The 24479-nt window shown below is 33.9% G+C and overlaps 2 protein-coding genes, 1 long non-coding RNA gene and 1 pseudogene across 6 annotated transcripts in view; 1 reads left to right on the forward strand and 3 right to left on the reverse strand.

Moving 5' to 3' along the window:
* Positions 1-1888: 1888 nt before the first annotated feature.
* On the reverse strand, positions 1889-3083 carry LOC144545092 (LEAF RUST 10 DISEASE-RESISTANCE LOCUS RECEPTOR-LIKE PROTEIN KINASE-like 2.1 pseudogene; annotated as a pseudogene).
* Positions 3084-4333: 1250 nt separating this feature from the next.
* On the reverse strand, positions 4334-8153 carry LOC144545084 (PR5-like receptor kinase). 3 transcript variants are annotated; one of them, XM_078293651.1, is made up of 3 exons: positions 7439-8153; positions 5988-6029; positions 4334-5640 (listed from the first exon to the last, which is right to left on the reverse strand). In XM_078293651.1, the coding sequence occupies exons 1-3, from the start codon at positions 8100-8102 to the stop codon at positions 4484-4486; spliced, it is 1863 nt and encodes a 620-aa protein (XP_078149777.1). In that variant the 5' UTR covers positions 8103-8153; the 3' UTR covers positions 4334-4483. The 3 variants fall into 3 exon arrangements, with proteins under 3 accessions (XP_078149777.1, XP_078149776.1, XP_078149778.1); XM_078293650.1 differs by having other exon boundaries at positions 4334-5643; XM_078293652.1 differs by lacking the exon at positions 5988-6029 and having other exon boundaries at positions 4334-5643.
* Positions 8154-16283: 8130 nt separating this feature from the next.
* On the reverse strand, positions 16284-23756 carry LOC144545086 (LEAF RUST 10 DISEASE-RESISTANCE LOCUS RECEPTOR-LIKE PROTEIN KINASE-like 2.4). 2 transcript variants are annotated; one of them, XM_078293653.1, is made up of 3 exons: positions 23046-23756; positions 21369-21422; positions 16284-17544 (listed from the first exon to the last, which is right to left on the reverse strand). In XM_078293653.1, the coding sequence occupies exons 1-3, from the start codon at positions 23683-23685 to the stop codon at positions 16373-16375; spliced, it is 1866 nt and encodes a 621-aa protein (XP_078149779.1). In that variant the 5' UTR covers positions 23686-23756; the 3' UTR covers positions 16284-16372. The 2 variants fall into 2 exon arrangements, with proteins under 2 accessions (XP_078149779.1, XP_078149780.1); XM_078293654.1 differs by lacking the exon at positions 21369-21422.
* Positions 17541-24479, forward strand: part of LOC144545094 (uncharacterized) — a 65618-nt gene continuing 58679 nt past the window's right edge. The window contains exon 1 of the long non-coding RNA XR_013508383.1: positions 17541-17952. This is a non-coding gene — a long non-coding RNA (uncharacterized LOC144545094). The remainder of the gene's footprint in view (positions 17953-24479) is intronic.

Consider the following 24479-nt stretch of genomic DNA (forward strand, 5'->3'; position numbering starts at 1 on the left):
TTGGAGGTGAAAAATCTGAACTAGGCTTGTCACTTGGTATCTCTTCATGAGATGTTGCTTGATTTTTTTTTCTTTTATCCCCTTTTATTTATTTAACTTTTCATTTAGTTATTTACAACATTAAAATGACAAATATTCCCCTTTATTTACTTTTAACCTTATTTCTTCTATCAAATATCCCACTCCACTTCTCTCTGTTTTCATTTGCTGTCAATTTAGCTTCTAAATTTGAAAGCAATCAGAGGCAAATAAAAGCTGTAATTCCTTATTATAATGAATAGATGGAAATATGGAAGAACCCGCCTAAAGAGATCGCCGAGAGTCGTTATATATATTTTTGCGGAGGTACGTAGCTGAATGAAAAAAATTTGACTTCATAGGTGATACTTGAAAGGACCCGTACAAAGTAACAAACATACTAATTCTTCTTGTTCAAGGGCCCAAATGTTTATTTGATGAGCGTTATAAAAAAGAAAAATAAAAGTGTAAAAGCTTCTTCGATCTCCCTGACTCCCTCCCCTGGGTTATCTGGTATCGGAATGGGGTATGACATGGTATATATCATAAATGATAAGTTGGTCGATTCACAAATTTCTGCTTTTGAGTGGATTAAACAAGATATATAATATAACAAAACCATATAGAAGAGTAGCTTGCCAACCCAATTACCAAGACTAGAAGGTCTTTAAATTCACAATTATTACCTCCCGTAGTTGTAATAATTAAGGTGTCCCCGTTAGTAAGGCAATAGAGAATATGACGTTCGTCTCTAGGTCTAGATTCATGTACCCTAACCCTAATGAATTTGTATCCTCTGCATTAACTCAAAAATGAATCTTTTGAGTTAATGCATATATATGGATTGTCTGATCAACTTTAAGATTCGTGCTAATTAGATCCGCATTAATATTAATTAAAGAACCCCTATGTTTTAGGCCGAGGCCGGATGGATTCTTCTTACAATCGGACAACTGATATGTATTAACTCAAAAGATGATGTTTTGAGTTAATGCAGACGATGTGGACTCAACCCTACATGGCTAAGCACATGGTGTGGTCATCACCAACGTGGACAAGGTTCAACGCACCATATATATTAGATAGTAATACAAGGTAAAATACATAAGAAAATCAAATCAACTACAAAGAATAATATAGAAAAAGAACTTTCAATTAATTAAACTCATAAGATTTCAGATTTACAAGCCATAACTCTAGAGATAGGTTGTTTAGCCTCTCATAGGCAAATCAACAATAAAAATGTATAAAAGAAACATAATACGTACAACTCAATAAAAGATATATAGAGATATGGAAGGAATACAATTACTAGAGAGTTTCTCTTGACCTCCAATGAACCGTCTCTTCTCCTTGGAGATTTATGCCCCAAATTGACCTTAGACTAACCCTAATTTTTCTAAATTGAATGATACATAGAAATTAACTGTAGATCTAATTTATTTAGGCTTCATTTGTGTAGTATGACGTAACTTCTAGGCCTCTGATTGGTCCCTGAAGAATAGTGGAGCGTGGAGGTCGAGTAATCGTTGAAGTCGTAATTGTCAGAAAAATTTTGAAACCTGACGGTTGCCGTGCGGTTTGTGACCAAATCGCATGCGTTTCCGTGAACCGCATGACCTTCCTTGGGTCCATCTCCTTTTCTAGTGGGAAATGTTGAAGAAGGTGATATATATTACAACGTTTCGTAATACCAGCGAGGCACAAAGGCTTAATTATAAGAGGAAGGTTTCTTAATGCCAGTTCTTTGTTTTTATTTTTTCATTTAAACTACACGATACTTTCAAGCAGATACATTATTGGCAGCATCTAAATATGCATAAATTCACATAAACCTTCATTCTTTTCCATCAGTGCTTTTAAAAAAATGTCAAATATAAAATTACCAAACTTAGATATAGCGTCAAAGGTAAACATTCCAAATATAAACGCAAATTTCAACTTTTTTACTCAAATAACATTGAAGAATACCCGTCAAACTGAATACCCATAAACTCATAGTGTGTTAGCCCCAATTAAACAATCAGAATCAGACTTTGAATTTAATCCAAACTTGGAAGGATGAGAACTATATGATAATATTGTGGAATGAGGGGGTGAACACAAGTAAGGTTTTGGTGGCATTTCCAATTTGTCTCAACTTTTTTCCAGCATTTCCACAACTCTGTTCATTGAGGGCCGATTAACCAGCATCGTTTGTGTGCACCATAAACCAATCATGCCCATCTTCTTTGCAACTTCTTCAATTTTCATTGATAATACATCACAAGCTTGTAGTTGTATTGGACTGCCTTCAACAAGGCAATCATAAAGCCAATGTGGAAAGTACACTTGGCTTGGGTTTTGAGCACTTGGTTTTGCATTCCTTCTTCCTCCTACCATCTCTAGCACCATGGCTCCATAACTGTATACACCAGATTTCGTTGAAACAACACCAAAACTCATGGAGAAGACTTTGGGTGCAATGTACCCGATGGTTCCCCTCATCTCAGCCAAACCAAAATCTGTAATTTTTTAGTTGAAATCTTCATCTAAGAGAATGTTATGAGGTTTTATATCAAAATGCATAATACGTGCATTACAACCTCGGTGTAAATACTCTAAACCTCTTGCAATACCGATTGCTATTTCATAAAGCTTTGCCCAATCAAGAATTACTTTTGGATTTTCAGAGTATATATAATTGTTGAGTGATCCATTTGGAATATATTAATAAATTAGAGCATGCTTAGAGCCTTCAATGCAAAAGTCTAGTAGACTAACAGCATTGACATGAGAAGTTCTGCCAATGCTCAAGACCTCATTCAAAATCTCTTCTCTACCATATGAAAAGCTGTGCAAAATTTTGACAGCTACCAAACGGCCATCCTGCAATATTCCTCTGTATACAGTACCAAAGCCTCCTTTACCTAGTCTATGCTGAAACGAGCCTGTAATTTTCTTTACCTCAGCATATTTGTATCTTTTTGGCGCAAACAATCCATACTTTTCTAAGAGCATTTCAATATTTCCTTGAAGCCTGTCTTTGCTCACTGAAATGCATTCGGCAGCATTTTTGCTACTTCGAAGCAATACAAAATAAGGCATGCTCCAAGGAATGTTATAGATCCTACTGTGACATTAAAGCCAAATAGTAATCAGTATGGATACAATTAAAGTCAATTTAACCTAATATTGCATAATTATTAAATGAAGTTTCTTTCAGAGTTTTTGGCACCTTGTCTGGTGATCTAAAAGAATGGTCAGAAAAAAACATGTAATGAAATGGGATGAATAGAGAGGATGCAAGCTAAATAATATCTTACAAAATAAAGAGGTGAAAATAGAGAATAATGAGCACTTTTAATTATGAGAAATTGAAGAGTAAAATTACTCTCAGATTTGCTATATTGAGATCAATCATGATGAAGAAAAACTATCTTCACCCATCAAAATTGTTACCCTTGATGCTTGTATTTTCTTTCCTGTATTGCATAAAATAAAATAGAGAGGTCAGTGAGAATGATTAGTACTGGAATCTGAAAATTCCAGAGTACATCAGTGTCAGATGTTTTGCAAACCAGAAGAGAAAATAAACGCAAGTATTATGAATTGGAAACATATTATGAGCTTCAAAATAAACAAATTAAAGAAGAATTTAATATGGTGTTTCTGTTGTGAGCCACTAGCCTTTATAGTTATATATGCTCTATAATTATATAGCCAAGTGAAAGCTAAGTATTTACATATACTCTTTTATCTTTTCTGAAATAATCTAATAGATGACCAACTGAATATAAAGAGCCTTTGAGAATTTTAAATATCTAATAGTGAATTCAACCATTTAAAAAGCAAAGTCATCGTCAATATTTAATAAGAGGGGAAAGCATCACGACATTGATTTTTCCAGCAACATCGAAAAAATAAAGAAATAATTGTGCTGTCACATTACTTTAAGTTTGAAAGCTTTTCCTATAAAATTGATTTCACAGTTGACTGAAAGAAACAAGCTAATGAAATAGAGACAAGGGTTTATAGTACCTCGGAAAGAAGTTTAAAAAAATACCGTTGAAAAGAACTTTTAACAACTTTTTCGATGATTTTTAAATTTTTGTTTAACCTGTCTCCAAACTGTCGACTAGAAGTCCAGATAAATATTGGTGAAATATGACACTACCACTGAACTTTATCTTTGCATATATATTTCAGTTAAAAAATATCAGGGTGGTAGTACAATTAATAGTACTCTGTGTGCATCATTCAATTGACTATTTTCAAATCTTATGGTATTCAAATAATTGGAGATTTGATTCCGTTAATTGAGAATCATAATTTCTCTGTTGAGTTTGACAAATTACAAAGCGATTAAAGAAAATCTAGATAAAAAAGAGATAAACTGTCCATAATTTACAAAGAGGTTAAAGAAAAATAACAGTAGAAATTGATAATATATGCAAGCTACCCGTCAAACTGAATACCCATATACTCATAGTGCGTTAACCCCAATTAAACAGTCAGAATCAGACTCTGAATTTAATACAGACTTAAGAGTATGAGAAGTATCTGATAATATTGTGGAATGAGACGGAGAACAGAAATAAGGTTTTGGTGGCATTTCCAACTGGTCTGAACTTCTCTCTAGCATTTCCACAACTCTGTTCATCGAGGGCCGATTAGCCGGTATCGTTTGTGTGCACCACAAACCAACCATGCCAATCTTCTTTGCAATTTCTTCAATTTCCATTGATAATACATCACATGCTTGTAGTTGTATTGGACTGCCTTCAACAAGACAATCATAAAGCCAATGTGGAAAGTACTCTTGGCTTGAGTTTTCAGCACTTGGTTTTGCATTCCTTCTTCCTCCTACCATCTCCAGCACCATAGCTCCATAACTGTATACATCAGATTTCGTTGAAACAACACCAAAACTCCTGGAGAAGACTTCGGGTGCAATGTACCCGATGGTTCCCCTCATCCCAGCCATTGAAATAATGCTCTCTTTTGGTGGACACAATTTTGCCAAACCAAAATCTGCAATTTTTGGATTGAAATCTTCATCTAACAGAATGTTGTGGGGTTTTATATCAAAATGTACAATACGTGTATTACAACCTCGGTGTAAATACTCTAAACCTCTTGCAATACCGATTGCTATTTCATAAAGCTTTGCCCAACCAAGAACTGCTTTTGGATTTTCAGAGTATATATAATTGTCGAGTGATCCATTTGGCATGTATTCATAAATTAGAGCATGCTTTGAGCCTTCAATGCAAAATCCTAGTAGACTAACAACATTGACATGAGAAGTTCTGCCAATGCTCAGGACCTCATTCAAAAGCTCTTCTCTGCCACATGAAAAGTTGTGCAAAATTTTGACAGCAACCAAACGGCCATCCTGCAGTATTCCTCTGTATACAGTGCCAAAGCCTCCTTTACCTATTCTATGCTGAAATAAACTCGTAATTTTCTTTACCTCAGTATATTTGTATCTTTTTGGCGCAAACGATCCATTTTTTTCTAGGAACATTTCAATATTTCCTTCAGGTCTTTCTTTGCTCCATGAAATGCATTCGGCAGAATTTTTGCTACTTCGAAGCTTTAAATACAAAATAAGGCATATTCCAAGGAATGCCATAGATCCTACTGCGACGTTAAAACCAAATACAAGTAATCAGTATGTATACACATCTCAGCCATTAATATGAAGCATAGTGCCATAGAAGTAAATTTAACCAAATATTGCATAATTACAAAATAAAGTTTGTTTCAAAGTTTTTGCCACCTTGTCTGGATGATCTGAAAGAATGGTCAGAAAACATGTAATGAAATGGGATGGATAGAGAGGATGCAAGCAAAATAATATCTTCCAAAATATAGAGGTGAAAATAGAGAATAATGAGCACTTTTAAGTGTGAAAAATTGAAGAGTAAAATTACTCTCAGATTTGCTGTATTGAGATCAATATGATGAAGAAAAAATATCCTCACCTATCAAAATTGTTACCCTTGTTGCTTGTTTTATCTTTTTTCCTGTATTTCATAAAATAAAATAGAGATGTCAGTGAGAGTGATTAGCAATGGAATATAAAAATTTTAGAGTACTTTTAATATGGTCTTTCTGCTGTGAACCACTAGCCTTTATAGTTGTGCCCTATAATTCTATAGCCTAGTAAAAGTCTTTTATCTTTTCTGAAACAATCTAATAGTGAATTCATCCAACTGAATATAAAGAGCCTTTAAGAATTTTAAATATATATCTAATAGTGAATTCAACCATTTAAAAAGCAAAGTCATTGTCAACATTGTCAACATTGTCAACATTGCCAAAGATTTCTGGAAACCTGGACCACATTGACTTTTCCAACAACATTGAAAAATTAAAATAAAAAATAATGTTCTAGTTGAAATCTTTTCTTATAAAATTGATTTCACAGTTGACTAAAAGAAACAAGCTAGTTGAGATAGGGTTTAGAGTACTTAGGAAAGAAATTTTAATAAAGATCGAACTGTCAACAACTTTTTCGATTTTTTTGTTAGGGAGATTTGATTCCGCTCAGTAATGAACCGAGTTTGAGTGAGAGAGTTAACTCAAATTGAGAAGACAATATCGAGTTGACAACTCAATTCGTTACCAACTCGAGTTGACTTGTAACTTGTTAAGACTTAAGACCAATTGATGTTTGAATTTTGAGGAATTTGAATTTCTTAAAGCTTTTAAAGCTACTAACCTTTAAAAAAAAAAAAATCTTAAAGCCGAAAGGCCTAAATAATATATAACAGAAAACAAATTTAACCAAAACCAAAAACACTAAATCTTTGAATATAACAGCCAAATAGTACCCGTCAAACAACCAAATAGTACATTATTTAACTTGGGTTGCTCATCTGCTAGTGCTGGGTCCTTTACATTTTTTGACTTGGGTTTGGATCTGGTTGGAATTGGATGTGGCATGACTTTATGTAACTGGAGTTAGTAATGAGTGAGTTGGGGTTTGCTCATTCTCAGTTCACCAAGTTAACAAGTGAGTTAATAGCGAGTTTTTAGCAAGTGAGTTATGAGTAAGTCACGAGTTACGAACTATTTTCTCACCTCTACCAATAAGAAAGCCTACATAATATGCAGGGATGATAGTTCCAAGGACATGCAGTTGTGTTGTGGAAGCTGACAAGAGATGCATGGAGAAAACCAAGTATAACAAATCCTTTGATAAATTACAAATATACATTGATGACTGCATTGATGATGGCAGCTTAAAGAATAAAATCTTCCAAAGGAGAAGGAAGAAGGAAATACAGAGAAGAATACAGAAAGGTTGGATTTCTCTGTCGAGTTTGACAAATTACAAATATATTAAAGAAAAACTACCAAAAGAAAACGGTCCATAATTTACAAAGAGGTTAAAGAAAAATAACACGATAAATTGATAAAATATACTAACCTTTACCATCCTCACGATCGAGAACCTCTATCCAGTTTGCAAAGCAACCGGGCCGTGCTACAAGATCACTTGAATAACTAACTGCTATCAGAGTAAGCTGTGAGCTGCCCTTTTCAAATGATAAAATGGACTCAAAAGATGGTTCAAGGGAATTATACTCAGGCCTCAAACAATTCAGCATAGGCTTATGATATTGACCAAGAGACGATGAGTAGCTAAGGCTGTAATCTTTTCCAAATGGTAGTGATAATTGTATATGATCAGGAGGGTGACATCTCACAGAAGAAAAGCTACTATTCAATAAATCATACATCCCGAGGTACAATTTAATAGGACTAGAAAAATTAAAATAAAGATTATGACAGCCAGATTTTTTCAAACAACTACTAAGATAAGGATCTTGAACAGTAATGGTGTTGTTTTCATATGAGATGCTTTCCAATGGTAATGGATTAGGAACCAATACGAGAAATGGTTTATCATTGTCACATAAAATCGTTAAATAACCCTCACAATTAAGACCCATTGTAATGTCCGATTGGAAGATGAAAGGAGGCTTAATTTGAATAGAAGGATCACAAGGAAGTGTAGGGGTACATGAGTTGGAGAAGCAGGCTGGAAGGAAGAAGATGAAAAAAAGACAAGCCAATACTGAAGGGGCCATTAAAGATGGAACCAAGTGAGATATTAAGTTATAGATATTTCTAAATTTTGGAGAAGATCATATAATAAAGTCATTTCCCATGGATTGAATTTGACCTTGACTAGGATATTTTTGAAAGACAAGCAGTTAGGTCCCTATTATTGCTAAAAATTCGACCGATCATCCTTGCTGAGATTGTATAGGAAGTAATATTGAAGGGTTCAAATGCCTTTATTTTTATTTTGTCTCTATTGTATCTTTATTTTAAAAAATATAATAATTCAAAATTTCACATGTTAAAATAAAATTTTAGATATCATCTATATTATTTTTAATTATTTTATCTATGTACATGTAAAAGATTATGACATTTAATATTTATTTTGTTTGTTAGCAAGAGTTTGTAAACATACACTGATGTGGATAATTTTTAGACTTTGATTTTTGAACTTATAGATTCACATAAAAATAAAATCGAAAGCGATATTTTTCTACATTTATATAGAGAAAACAACATAGACTAAATCAAACGGTTTTATTTTGACGTTTAAGTTTTTTTTAATTATTAAAGTTGTAAAAATATAGGCATAATGGAGGCACAAAAACTAGAGGCATTTGAACACTCCTCTTACTGTTGAGCCGACATGCTACAATACGGCGGATTGGGTGGAAGCATTTTCATATCTGTACCCATGCATCATGTATGATTATGAAAAAAACATTTATCTTTACCCGTACCAGATAAACTAATGAAAAAAAATATATCCATACCTGTCTTTTCAAATATAGTGCGGGGCTAGATTTGGCTCAGAAGCAAGAATGTACTTTAGCTCAGCGAGTGTAACGTAAGTGGAACAAGCGACTTCTCTTCCCCTCCCTACTCCATAGTTTTAGAAAACTCGATGCCCAACTTCTATCGGGTAAACAAATAAAAAAATACCATTGACATCTCAATTTGTGCTTTCGATAAAATATTTTTCAAATCAAGAAAAAAAAAATTAATAATGAATACAACTAATTTGTATTATGAAAATTTAATAAATTACAAAACTTTATCTTATCATGTATAATCTTCATACAAATTTATATTTATATATGTATTGTACTCTTACATTGTAACGGGACATTATAAGAGAACAAAAAATATACTGTTGTGATAGAGTTTGTATGTTTGTTTCCTTTCGACGTTCTTCAGAATGGATCCCGACCAGGAACCAAACACCAAACCTAGCTACTGGTGTTAATTCTACCAACCCTGCAAAATTTGCGAAAATTCATTGATGCAATTAATGGAGTTAAATTCCTTACCTGCCACAGCTCTTTTTCTAGAAACGCTAACGGACACCCAAAGAGACGAAAGGCTAGGCTGCTATTTTTTCTGAAGGTTCAATAGATTATTTTGAGAGAATATTTTTTTATTTTATACTTCCCAATAAAAGAAACAATATTTTGAAACCCATGAGTATTTTTTTTTTAAATTCTAGATCATCAAATTTATAATTGTAAATGCATTATGACCATTCGTCCACTTTTTAAATACTCAAAAATCCTCAAATAATCCTATAATGACATTTGATTTTGAACATCCAATTTGATACACAAAGGAATATTATAGTATTTTTTTAATAAAAGAAGCAATATTTTGAAACCCATGAGTATTTTTCCATATTCTGTCCTTAGAAAGTTTGATTGTGGATATATATATTCCATTCCTTATTTATTAGGTGGGATTACACGTATTGAAGGAGATTAAAAAAATAGGACATCAATCCTTGTTGTATGTTGCATTTTCTTAGCGGATATCAATTTTAATTCTAACCAAACCGTGTGTAGTAAGTGTAGCGAGTCCGTGTTTAAATAAATTTAAACTTCTACACTAAAAAAATATCAAGAAGATGCATTCAATAAAAAAAATAAAGACTATTTGATTAGAGGGATGATATTCAATCCAAAATTTTATTTTTTAATCACAGCCGTTGGCAGGCCAGAACATCTACATGCTTAATGTAAAAATGAAGATATTATTTATTTAAAAAAAAATCTTATAGGATAACGGGTAAGAAGTGATTTTTATCTGTACTCTTACATATTATGATAATAAAAAAAAGTTTATCTTTATTTGTATTCGATAAGCTAATAAAAAAAGTTCGTATCTTTGTCTGTCTTTCCGAATAAGATACAGATCGGGTAAATATGCGTTGCAGTTCTCCTTACTTCTGGTTATATTTTTTATTTTTCTGCCATAATGGTCCGAAATACCTTTGTACTACACATTTTAGATGAAAATTTAGAGATAATAAGAGGAAAATAAAAATGAAATTGACCATTTAAAAAGAACAGTTGTATTCAAAGTCATCTAAGTCCAGAGAAAATTTAATGTAGACCCCTTTTCGTTCAACCTCCTCATTCCACCTCCTCACACAATCAAAATCCCTGCTCCCTAGTTTCAATAAATAACTTTTTAAATTCACCACGCCAATTTTCGTACACTACATCTACTCATACTCAACCGCCCTTCTCATTTCAATTTTTACTTTTACTGTCTTCCTTAAAGGCTCTTCTCCCTTTAATAACTCCTACTTTATTACTAGCTAGAGACGAACATGGAACAACCATATCCTTACAGCGCAGTTAATTTACCAATTGAGAGAACCTCTATTTACTTCTCCACTGAGGTCCCTGCCTTCAATGCAGTAAATGCTGATCTAGCACATACAATAATTATGTGGCCCCCAAACTTTCGAATGAATGGTTGTATTGTCTCAGTACAGGCGCAGCTGGCACATACTTACGGTGGTTCTATTTTACTGTACCCATTCATGCCTTGGAAACTTGGTTCTTATCTCATTAGACTTCATGTCGTTCTCAACCGGGTGCAAGTTGTTAATGAGTTCCTGCCTTGATATATTAATCGTGACATTTTGATCACTCCATGGGATCCTACAATATAATCTATCTCTTCCATCAGCTGACTTTCGCATACCAGCTGGATATCATAGTCATTGGCTTTCGGCCAGTGGCGTAGCCAGGATTTTATTAGGAGTATGCAAAAAATTAGTTATTAAAAAATTGTTATTATTTTTATTTAATTTTTTATTTTTAAATAAAAATTTAAAATTGTCAATGCACTCTTTCTTAAAAATATATTTTTTTTTCTATACAGTTTGATAAAAAAAGTTAGGTTGAAAATTATTATTTTTTACTATATTTTGTGATTAAGATAATTTTTGTGATAGTTTAAAAATAAATGGATTTGTTGTATACTAAAATTGTGAAAATAGTTTGAAACTCTGAAATTGAATGTTAAGGCTCAAATAATTTTAGATGCTTTTGGTTCTATGTGAACCAATAATTATTTCTATTTTTATACGTAATGGACCAATATACTAAGTCTGTTTAGCAAGAAGTATGCAATTATCTTTCTTCTCCAAAGAGTCTCATTCACTTTTTTTCCAAATCAACAAAACTCATTTTTGTTAAATTCAAAATTGACACACAAAAAACCGAATCAAGCCACAACTAAAGGAGAAACGCGGTAGGGGTAGGCAACCGCCTAATTTTATACGGATGTATAGATAATTTTCAAAATTCAGGGGTAAGCGGTTGCCTACCCCTGATCCATGCTAGCTTTGCTACTGTGTCCCGCTACCCTTGTTGCATGAATTCTATATTATCCACTTTCTATCAATCCTAGGGGAAGTCTTGCATGTCAATGGTAACAACCTCATGGGCGTATGATAAATCATGCATTGAGGCCTCCATACGTAGCTTGGACCCGCTGATGAAGCCAAATCATATAGCAAAAATCACTATTTTTTCTTACGGAAATTGGCAAAAATAAATGCAAAATAGTTATTTTTCCAAATTATTTACCGCAAACGTGTTTTTAGGCAATTTTGATAGGTTTTGCAGAAAGTTGCATATTTAGACCAAAAACATAGCTACAATGTCGTGTTTAGACGATTTCTGAAAATGGTGTCAAAATAGGACATTATATGGAGCATGCAACATCTCACATAAAGTGCATAACATGCAAAATGGTGAAAAATGAAGAGAATCCTCTAAGTCAGGAGCTGTGCGGCCTAACCCGAGTCCGTATGCAGACTACCCTAGTGGTCATATGGACCCACAGATTCAATTCGTGGACTGTCTTGTTTGAATTAGATCTCAGTCGTTAATGCTATTCTTGAGCAAAATCCTTCTAGAAGGATGCACCTACTTGACCTTTAAGTTTGTCAAGCTATTTTTGGCTTCATCTACACATCATAGGTGGACCCCACCTCATCCCATGATCTCTACTACCTCCATTACTCCTCCACCCCTTTAGGAATACTACACTCTTATAATAGAATTTAGTGTGTGTTTTATTGTGCTAAGTTCAAAAATTAGGTTAGAATAGAGAGTTACTTAGAGAGAGAAGGGTAGCCATTGAAGTCTAGCAGGAGAAGAAGGCATCATCTAGGAAGACAAGGGTTTTTCAATCTTCAAGGGTTGTTATTTATATCTTTCTTATTTTTTTTTTATCTTGACATGGCTATAAGAAACTAAACTTTTAATGTCTAGGGTAAGAGTTGTAATCGAATTCTTAATTATATTTTGTTTATGTTGATTTGAGTTTCCATTATATTTTGAATAACTATTTATTATATCCTTGCATACATAGTTCGGTGTGATGCTGCAACACCGGCGAGGACTTCGCAAGGTTGTGCTTTGTCTCCCTACATTTTTATTCTCTGCATGAATGTTCGAACTTTGATGCTGCAACATTGGCTTCAATAAGGCAATATAAGAGGACTCATCCTGGCACGACAAGCACCATCCTTGATAAATCTCATGTATGCAGATGATCTGCTTTTAATGGGGTCAGCAAATCGGTAGGAGGCTCAGTTCATCAACAAGGTGCTCCAAATCTTTTGTAATCTCTCAGGTCAGCGCATATCTCCGGAAAAATCAAAACTCTTGTTTTCGAGAGCTACAACCTTGGCCCAGGTGAGATCAATTATGAGAATATTTGGGGCAAAATTTGCAGATGAGAATGAGACTTATATGGGAGGCCCGGTAAATGTGTCACGGCCTTGAGCTTTTCAGCATCTACTTCAAAAGATGGATACAAGATTGCATGCATGAAAAACAAAACTTCTTTTGCCTACTGGTAAGTTGGTCCTCATCAAATCAGTGTTGGAGTCACTCCCTATTTACCATATGAGCAGCACACCGATTCACAAGTCAGTCTTGAATGAAATTCAGTCAAAATGCATGCAATTTTTCTGGGGTAAAACTGAGACTAGGCTGATCTGTTCTGTCAGATGGGAAAAATTGACAAGGCCAGAGGCTGACGGGGGTTTGGGTTTACGAAATCTGTCCACAATGAATAATACACTGATTTATAAATGTGCCTGGAAGATAGTCTCTGGAAATGAGGCAATATGGGTTCATGTTATGCGTGCAAAATACTTCCTAGCATCATCCTTTTTGGCTCACTCAAAGGAATGCTCCATGAACAAGGTAATGGCGCGAGAAGATCATCTGAGTAACAAGCTGATAGCAGAGTAAACTGTGGGCTGTCATTTTCGAATGAGAAAATGCATTCAAAATATGGGACAGGGGGATTCTCAGGCCTCAAACAATTATGCATAGGCTTATTTGAATACCACTGAATTTGATGTTTGCATGTTTCAGTTAAAAGAAATCTGGCTGGTAGTATAATAGTACCTGACATAGCCGTAACCATAAGTACTTTATGTGCATGGTTCACTTGACTATTTTCATATCTTGCGGAATCAAATAAAGGGAGATTTGATTCCGCTAATTGAGAAACATAATTAGATATCCAATAAGAAAGCCTACATAATATGCAGCGATGATAGTTGCAAGAAAAGACGTACAAAGAGATTAAAGAAGATCTACAAAAAAAGAAAGACATGAACTGTCCATAATTTACAAAGAGGTTAAAGAAAAATAACAGGGATAAATTGATTAAATATGCAACCTACTAACCTTTTCCATCTTCAGGATCAGAAACCTCTGTCCAGTGTGCAAAGCAACCGGGCCGTGCTACAAGATCCTATGAGTAACTAAATGATAGTAGATTAAGCTGTGGGCTGTCATTTTCGAGTGAGAAAATGCATTCAAAAGATGGGTCAGGGGAATTCTCAGGCCTCAAACAATTATGCATAGGCTTATTTGAATACCATTGAATTTGATGTTTGCATGTTTCAGTTAAAAGAAATCAGGCTGGTAGTATAATAGTACCTGACATAGCCGTAACCATAAGTACTTTATGTGCATGGTTCACTTGACTATTTTCAAATCTTTTGGTATTCAAATAAAGGGAGATTTGATTCCGCTAATTGAGAAACATAATTAGATACCCAATAAGAAAGCCTACATAATATGCAGCGATGATAGTTGCAAGAAAAGTCGTACAAAGAGATTAAAGAAAATCTACAAAAAAAGAAGGACATGAACTGTCCATAATTTACAAAGAGGTTAAAGAAAATTAACAGGGATAAATTGATTAAATATGCAAGCTACTAACCTTTTCCATCTTCAGGATCAGAAACCTCTGTCCAGTGTGCAACGCAACCGGGCGTGCTACAAGATCATATGAGTAACTAAATGATAGTAGATTAAGCTGTGGGCTGTCATTTTCGAGTGAGAAAATGCATTCTGTATGATTTCCTTGCATTTTTTATGTATTAAATATTGATTTGTATAATTAATAAAACAATTACGAAGTTATCTTTTTTTTTTATTGTTGTCATATCATTTAACAGTCATAATTCCGGACAGAATGACACCTACTTATGCTGCGAAGAAGGCATATAACAAAAAAAGATACGCAAACATGGATTCGTCGAGTAAAGAGAAACGAAAGAAGGAAATGCAAGGCTACAGGAACAAGCGAATTTATGGGGTGACCGGTAGCATGGTAGCAAATGATATTCCAATTGTGAATGAACCGTCTCATACAGACATTGGGACTACCTCTGTCGAAAGGGAGAATCACATAACCAAGGAACAGTTAAATGGACACACTTTTGAAGGTAAATGTTGTATTTGTTGTTTTCTTTGGACTTTATTTATATTTGTATCATCATCAAATTATATGAGAAGAATAATGTTTATTTATATTAGACAACTCTTTATTTTTCTCATTTTCTTGCACAGAGAAAATTGAAGATTTAGATGAAAGTGAGGATAATGTCATGTCTCCCTCAGAATTTGGAGATGGAATTGAGAGTAAATGTTTTATTATTTTTATTTGTACATCCCAAAAATTTAAGTATATTGTAAGCTTTATTTTATTTCTCTGATTTTTGTAAAAACAATACATTTGTAGAGGGCTTTAGGGTGTTTCAAATATCAAGCTTTCACCTTTTCTGGTATCATGCAGGAGAGAATTGAAATAAATTATAATCCCATTTCCTTGATGATTAATTATGAAAAGAATGGGATACATACTGGTATTTTAACTCTTATATGTCAGTTAAATCTTTTTTAGTTGGTAGTAGATCATGTCCGATTATTGTCAACTCTTTAATTGCATGTCTAATGCCATTTAAACATGGTTGTTATGGTTTTACCCAGTTAATGTTACACCATTTGTAGTAGTATTTGGCTCTGTTTCGATATCTGTGGCCTCATAGAATCCTTTATTGTATACAAGAGGGAGAAGAGCAAAACGGTATAAATAAATTAAACAGAAAAGGTTTGAAATTGTAGATACTATACAAAATAGCAATTAATGTGAAAGAAATTACTATTTTTAGATATATTTTTCAATAAATACCTCTTTCATGTGTACCCTCTTTCTCATAAGGATTGTTCTTGGCTTCTGTTACGGATTCAGGAGAAATGCGTTTTATATTTTATTTCTTATTGAAATATTTTAATGAATCTAGCACAAGTTAAATCTTATAGGAAATTAATGAAATATTGTCAATTCCCACCGCAACGTGTGGGCACTTGACTAGTTTCATAATACTAGCGCGGACCAAAGGCCTATCAGAGAAAGGTTTCTTAATGCTAGTGCTATGTTTATACTTTATCATTTTAACTACACGATATTTTCAAGCAGATACATTATTGGAAGCATCAAAATATGCATAAATGTACATAAATCTTAATTCTTTTCCATCAGTGCTTTTATTAAAACAATGTCAAATATTAAATTACCAAATGTAGATATAGTGTCAAATGTAAACATTCCAAATATAAACGTAAATTTCAATTTTTCTACACAAATAACATCGAAGAAAACCTACCCGTCAAACTGAATACCCATATACTCATAGTGTGTTAGCCCCAATTAAACAGTCAGAATCAGACTGTGAATTTAATACAAACTTGGGAGTATGAGAAGTATCTGATAATATTATGGAATGAGGCGGAGAACAGAGATAAGGTTTTGGTGGCATTTCCAATTCGTCTAAACTTTTCTCCAGCATTTCCACAACTCTGTTCATTGAGGGCCGATTAGCCGGCGTCGTTTGTGTGCACCACAAACCAACAATACCCATCTTCTTTGCAATTTCTTCAATTTCCATTGATAATACATCACAAGCTTGTAGTTGTATTGGATTGCCTTCAACTAGACAATCATAAATCCAATGCGGAAAGTACACTTGGCTTGGGTTTTCAGCACTTGGTTTTGCATTCCTTCTTCCTCCTACCATCTCCAGGACCATCATTCCATAGCTGTATACATCAGATTTTGTTGAAACAACTCCAAAGCTCCTTGAGAAGACTTCAGGAGCTATGTACCCGATGGTTCCCCTCATCTCGGCCATCGAAACAATGCTCTCTTTTGGCGAACACAATTTTGCCAAACCAAAATCTGCAATTTTTGGGTTGAAATCTTCGTCTAGTAGAATGTTCTGAGGTTTTATATCAAAATGCACAATTCGTGCATTACAACCTCGGTGTAAATACTCTAAACCTCTTGCAATACCAATTGCAATTTCATAAAGCTTTGCCCAATCAAGAACTGTTTTTGGATTTTCAGAGTATATATAATTGTCGAGTGATCCATTTGGCATGTATTCATAAATTAGAGCATCCTTGGAGTGTTCAATACAAAAGCCTAATAGACTGACAACATTGACATGAGAAGTTCTGCCAATGCTCAGGACCTCATTCAAAAGCTCTTCTCTACCACATGAAAAGTTGTGCAAGATTTTGACAGCAACCAAACGGCCATCCTGCAGTATTCCTCTGTATACAGTGCCAAAGCCTCCTTTACCTAGTCTATGCTGAAACATGCTTGTAATTTTTTTTACCTCCTCATAGTTGTATCTTTTTGGCGCAAACGATCCATATTTTTCTATGAGCATTTCAATATTTCCCTCAAGTCTGTCTTTGCTCTGTGAAATCCATTCGGCAGAATTTTTGCTACTTCGAAGCTTTAAATACAAAATGAGGAATGTTCCAAGGAATACTATAAATCCTAGTACTGTGGTAACTACATTGAAACCAAATACAAGTAATCAGTATGTATACACATTACAAACTATAAAGTGAAAATATTTTTAATTTATTTTAGAAACTAACGCTTTAACCAAAAGAATTTATGTTTCATATCAAAGAATATCGGTGCGACAAACAGGGGGGAGAAAACAAACAGGACAAAACAAATAATTAGGGAAGAAATGGAAAATTAGCATGGTTCAAGAGAGATAGAGAGATGATTAGGAAAAAGGTGTAGAAAGCAAATGGATAATGACAAGCATTTGTGCCAGTTATTATTTCTGAGTTTCTGACAGAACAAATCAGGTAATTGAAAATGAAAAGGCTTTAATTTTCTACTATACATTCTTCCTTATTTTGCTTTGACAATTCTTTGCTATAGTGAACTTGAAGATGAAACTTGGTGACATAGAAGTAAATTTAACCATGGTTATGAAAATCGGAATCGGAATCGGAATCACTTATTTGACCGTAGAATCGAAATCGAATGAATCAGTCGGAATCGGAATCACTTATTTGACCGTAGAATCGGAATCGAATGAATCGGTCGGAATCGGAATCACTTATTTGACCGTAGAATCGGAATCGAATGAATCGGTCGGAATCGGAATCACTTATTTGACCGTAGAATCGGAATCGAATGAATCAGTCGGAATCGGAATCACTTATTTGACCGTAGAATCGGAATCGAACGAATCGGTCAGAATCGGACGAATTGAATTGGAAACTCGGATTTTTTTAATAGAAGCACGTTTTGTACTAAATTTGTCAATTAACCCACTCCAACACTCATAATAATTAAATTTAAACAGATAACAATCAAATTTACGGTGTATTACTTATAAAATTAATATTTACCTAATTTAAAAATTAAATAGACTTCCATAAAATAATACAAAAAACATAATAAATTCACAAAAGACAAATAAAATGTTTAATTTTAACTTTTAAATTTTCATATTTTATTTTGTATTCATTAATTTATCTTCAGAAAATATTTTATTTCATAAACAATTAATATTTTATTTTGCGTAAGTTAAAATAAAATAAAATAAATAAAATTATTGTTGTCAACAACTATATGCACCGTTTACTTTAGTCAAATAAAAAAAATAATAATAAAATAAAGCATTGTCTATTTAACAGCATAATCATTAATCAATATTGAATTAAATAGGACATCATTTATTAATAGCTAAGTTTTGTATAAACGAAAAAATAATCATTAATCAATATTGAATTAAATAGGACATCATTTATTAATAGCTAAGATAACCTTAATAAAGCATTATCTTATACAAAGTGGATTTTGAGAAAGCATTCGATACGGTAGATTGGTGCTACACGATAAATCTCCTAATTGAACGAGGATTCCCGCCGAAATGGGTAGCATCGATGCTGCACATCTGGCAATCAGGGGCATCAGCTATTAAGGTTAATGGGAGCCTGACATCCTATTTTAGGCACCAAAGAGGGGTGCCACAGGGAGATCCACTATCGCCGATGATTTTTATCATAGTGGCAGATTCACTGACCCGTTTTATTCAAAATGCCATTACCCTTATGCCCAATCCAACCTTTATGGCACCCCAACCAATCCAATTCGCAGACGACATAGTCATCATCTGTGAATCACACCCAACCACCCTAAAAATCATTGCAAGAATGTTGTCAGTATATGAGGAGCTCTCGGGCCTTAAAATAAATAAGACCAAGAGCACCTTTGTCCCAATCGCTATTGCACCAAGCAGAGTTCAGGTAATCCAAAATATCCTGGGCTGTCAACCATCCCAACTACCGATCAAATACCTCGGCCTACCACTTACCACCAGGAAACCAAGGAAGATAGACCTGCAACCGATGATCAATGCAGTGCAGAACCGAATGGAAGGATGGAAATCGAACATTCTCTCCTATGGTGGTAGAGTGACACTTGTCAAGGCTGTCCTATCAGCCATGCCGTTACATTATATGCAAGTGCTCACTATACCCAAGGGTGTGTTGAAGCATATAGATAAAATGAGGAGAAATTTTTTATGGAAAGGAAATGAAACGTGTAGAGGCATCAATTGTCTGGTGAATTGGGAGACGGTGTGTACACTGGCTCAAAATGGGGGAATGGGCATCCTCGATCTAGCCATTCAGAATGAGGCACTTCTCATTAAATGGCTATGGAAACTGGAGAATAACCCTACGAGTCAATGGTTGCAATTTGTGCAAATGATATATGGCACAGGTGAGGCAATATGGGAAGCAGCGAATAGATCTTTTTTTGCAAGGGACCTAGATAGGAATAGGAATTTCTACCAGGTGTCAACAGAACATGACCCGGCGAATGGAAGGAGTCGATGGAGATGGACTCAGGAGGGCCAATACTCTTGTGCCACTGCATACAAAAACATGCATAACAGGGGATTCACGTGCCCTTACCACAAAGCTCTGTGGAAGCTAAGAATCCCAACCAAGGTGAGAATTTTCCTATGGTTGGTAACACAGAATAGCTTACTGACGCAGGAGATGCTAATCATAAGAGGCTGCAATGTGCAACGGGGGTGCACACTATGTGATTCAACTGAGGTTGAAACCTGTGATCACTTACTGTGGAATTGTCCTTATGCAAAATCAGTCTGGAGAGGCCTGATGGCCGAATTCAACTTGACGTATAGGCCTCATCGAGACATGATGTTTGCTGATATTTGGCTATGCATCAGATCCTTGCTACATGGACAGGCAAAGCGCTCGTGGGATACGGCATGGGCGGCAGGGGCATGGGGTATTTGGCGGGAAAGAAACAAGATGATTTTTACAAACAAGAGAAGACCACCTGGTTTGGTCATCGCGAGCGCATCACTAGAAGTTAATGATTGGACACAACTTTCTTAAATTTTGTAAAATGAGCTTAGATAGCAGAGGGGTCAGGGATAGAGGGCATGGAAGCACCTATAGTATAATGTTACAAGCAAATTTTGACAAATAGTTAATGAGAGAAGAGGGTGAGGGGGAGGAAAACAAGGCAAAATACCGTGTATAGTGCTAGATATGTAATCAACTCTTTTATAAATACATTTGTTAGTTTGGCAATTGCCAACTAACCATCAAAAAAAAAGAAAAAATAGCATTAGTGATCAATGCCTCGATATAAAATATGATTCCGTCCTGCATTTTTATAACCGATTTGGACATGGTTCACCATAAACCATGTTATATTTTCAAAATAAAACAGTACAATAGTCATACACCAAGTCTATACAATATTTTATAAGGATTTAACCTCCTCCTAATTCGTTCTGAGACGCGATTTCTCCCAAATCATTTCAACTGTCGTTGCAAAATATCCAAAATTGGTCGATTAAATCACCTAAACAATGGACTTTTGATCCCGAAAGAAGAGAATGAGTGAAAATTTGATCAATTGTTTTGATTTCGCTTCAATTTTATCGATTTTCTGTATATAACTTAAATAGCCAAGTTAACTGGAGAAAAATCGGATCGTCTCCGGCCGATTCCGTTCCGACTCGGCTGAGTCAACTCGGAATCGGCCGGTTTTCCAAACCATGAATTTAACATACTATTGCATAATTATAAAGTAAAGTTTCTATGAGAGTTTTTGCCACCTTGCCTGGTGAACTGAATTGAACTGAAAGAATAGTCTGAAAATCATGTAATGAAATGGGATGAATAGAGACGATGCAAGCTATATAATATATATGTTACAAAATATAGAGTTGTAAATAGAGAACAATGAGCACTTTTAAGAGTAAAATTACTCTCAGATTTTCTGTATTGAGATCAATGATGATGAAGAAAAACTATCCTCACCTGTGGGAATTATTATCCTTCTTGCTTCTGCTCCCATTTCATTTTCTCCAGTGCCTACAATAAATTAGAGAGGTCAGTGAGAGTGATTAGTAATGGAATCTGAAAATTCCAGTGTACATCAATGTCAGAGATGTGTTGCAAACCAGAAGAGAAAATAAACGCAAGTATTGTGAATTTGAAACATATTATGAGCTTAAAAATAAACAAATTAAAGAAGAATTTAATATGGTCTTTCTGCTGTGAGCCATTAGCCTTAAATTTATAGTTGCCTCCGACTATGCTTTGTATTACATATGCTTTATATATAATTCTATAGCCAAGTGAAAGCTAATACATTATAATTTTTTCTGAAATAATCTAATAGATTATAGATGGCCAGCTGAATATAAAAAGCCTTTATGAATTTTAAATATCTAATTGTGAATTCAGAACTATTAATTTAAAAGCAAAGTCATTGTCAATATTTAATAAGACATTAGAGTTAGAGGGTAACTAAAAAGAAGGCAGGCAATAGTGTACTTGGTCAAAGTCTTCTCCTGTTGATATCAGGAAACCACCACCACATATATTGACTTTTCCAACACATTCAAAAGATCAAGAAATAATTTTTCGGTCACATTACTTTCAGTAATTGAAAGCTTTTCTTAAAATTAACTTCACAATTGACTAAAAGAAACAAGCTAATGCAATAGGGGCGCAGCTAGAATTTTCATGAGGTAGGCAAAAAAATATTAATTTATATTATTTTTTTCATTTAATTTATTATTATTATTATTATTATTATTATTATTATTTATTACAATATTATTAATATCATGAGAAGCGGAAGTGGGAGAATAGTAACAATCTGTTGAATCAGATCGGAGACTCGATTTTTTTTTGCTTAGTTAAATTAAAATAAAAAATAATGTAAAGCATTAAAATATAAAATTTACTATGAAGCATAGCATAGTAATCCTTCTTTTGAAATTTGGACCATTTTATAAAAGAAATTGTTTGCCGTGCACCTTTTGATTTAAATTTTCAAATTCATGATTCATTTACTTTTTATCAATTTATTCCTATTTTTTCTAGTACAAAACTTCTAGCAAAAAAATCTAAATTTCCAATCCAATTCAGCCGATTCCTACCGAATCATCTGATTTCGATTTCGATTCCTGATTTTTCGTTCTATGGTTTAGAGTACCTCAGAAAGAAGTTTAAAAAAGAACTGTCAACAACTTTTTCGTTTTTTGTTTTTTTTTTTTTGTTTAACCTGTCTCCAAACTGTTATTCTCGATTAGAAGACCAAATAAATATTGGTGAAATGTGATAATACCACGGAACTTGATCTTTGCATATTTCACTTAAAAAAAAATCAGGCTGGTAGTATAATATACAGTACCTGACATACGCGTAAGTATTTTATTTGCATCGTTACCTTGACTATTTTCAAATCTTTTGGTATTCAAATAATTGAGAAACATAATTAGATACCCAATAAGAAAGCTACATAATATGCAGGGATGATAGTTGAAAGAACAGAAAGATCGAATTTCTCTGTCGAGTTTGACAAATTACGTACAAAGAGATTAAAGAAAATCTACAAAAAAGAAAGAGATGAACTGTCCATAATTTACAAAGAGGTTAAAAAAAATAACAGGATAAATTGATAAAATATGCAAGCTAGCTACTAACCTTTAACCTCTGTCCAGTTTGCAAAGCAACCGGGCCGTGCTACAAGATCACTTGAATAACTTGCTGATAGCAGAAAAAGATCTCCGCTGCTTTTGAATGAGAACATGTATTCAAAAGATTCAAGGGAACTGTTTGGCCTCAAACAATTCTGTGGAGGCTTATCACCTTCATCAAGAGATGGTGAATAGCTAAGGTTGTAATCCGTTTCAAATATCTTGGGTGGTGATTGTATCGGATTAGGAAGGTAACATCTAACAGAAGAAAGGCTACTATACAATAAATGATGCTTCGTAGAGTAGAAGTCATCGCCAGGAGTAGAAAAATTAAAATAAAGATTCCCACAGCCTGATTTATTCAAAGAACTACTAAGATAAGGATCTTGAACTGTAATGGTGTTGTTTTCATATGAGATGCTTTCCAATGGTAATAATGCAGAAAACAAAGAGAGAAATGGCTTATTATTATGGTCACATCCAATCAGTAAATTGCTAAGACAATTAGGACCCATCGTAATGTCCGATTGGAAATAGAAAGGAGGCTTAATTTGAATAGAAGGATCACATGGAAGTGTAGGGGTACATGAGTTGGAGGAGGGAAGGAAGAAAATGAAAATAAGACAGGCCAGTACTGAAGTGGCCATTAAAGTTGGAACCAAGCGAGATATTAAGTTATAGATATTTCTAAACTTTGGAGAAGATATGGATACAGAAGTGCTACTATTTCAACCTTATATGCTATAATATATAGGGGGAATTTGACGTACACCCCTCAAAAACTTGAAAATTACGTATTTAACCTTCTAAACTTCAAAATTACATATTTTCTCCTCTAAACTTTCAAAGCTCACAAATTTACTCATTTTATTGTCTTTTGTATTAAAACTCATTTTAAATTTATAAAATACCCATTATACTTCATTAAAAAAAATAAAAAAGTGTAACTAGCTTGTTTAGAAAAAATATTGGTCTTAAGATATCCGTTATACCATTTACTAGTAGCAGTTAGCTAGTGTACGGTTGCCCTGTTAATTTTTCTGAGAAAAACGGTTGAGTGGATGATATTGTGTGCGAAAATTTGTCTCCAAATTAAAATGAAAGGAAATGGGTATATGATACTTTTCTTTTGTAAAAAAAAAAAGGAATAAAAATTATTCAATAACAAAGTAAATGTGCGTTGCTGTTCTCCTTACTTTTGTTTATATATATTTTTATTTTTCTGCCGTTATGGTCCTAAATGCCTTTGTAGCACATATTTTATAGATAATTAAGAAGGGGGAAATAAAAATGAAATTGACCATTTGAAAAGAATATAGTAGAATATTCAAAGTCATCTAAGAGCATCTCCAATTGTTTTTGTAATTGCTTATGGATTGCTTATGCTGATGTGTCAATTATTTTTGTAATTGCTGGGTTGTATGACTATTGCTTATTTAGC

This window comes from Carex rostrata, chromosome 27 (assembly GCF_964058835.1).
Source record: "Carex rostrata chromosome 27, lpCarRost1.2, whole genome shotgun sequence".
NCBI classification, from domain to species: Eukaryota; Viridiplantae; Streptophyta; class Magnoliopsida; order Poales; family Cyperaceae; genus Carex; species Carex rostrata.

Coding starts and splice junctions, on each gene's coding strand:
- LOC144545084 (XM_078293650.1), bottom strand. CDS start 8,102: ATGGCCCCTTCAGTATTGGCTTGTCTTTTTTTCATCTTCTTCCTTCCA. Junction 6,030..7,438: donor CGATCGTGAGGATGGTAAAG/GTTAGTATATTT, acceptor TATGAAATACAG/GAAAAAAGATAAAACAAGCA. Junction 5,644..5,987: donor AAGGGTAACAATTTTGATAG/GTGAGGATATTT, acceptor TTAACGTCGCAG/TAGGATCTATGGCATTCCTT.
- LOC144545086 (XM_078293653.1), bottom strand. CDS start 23,685: ATGGCCACTTCAGTACTGGCCTGTCTTATTTTCATTTTCTTCCTTCCC. Junction 21,423..23,045: donor AAACTGGACAGAGGTTAAAG/GTTAGTAGCTAG, acceptor AATTTATTGTAG/GCACTGGAGAAAATGAAATG. Junction 17,545..21,368: donor AAGGATAATAATTCCCACAG/GTGAGGATAGTT, acceptor GTTTCAATGTAG/TTACCACAGTACTAGGATTT.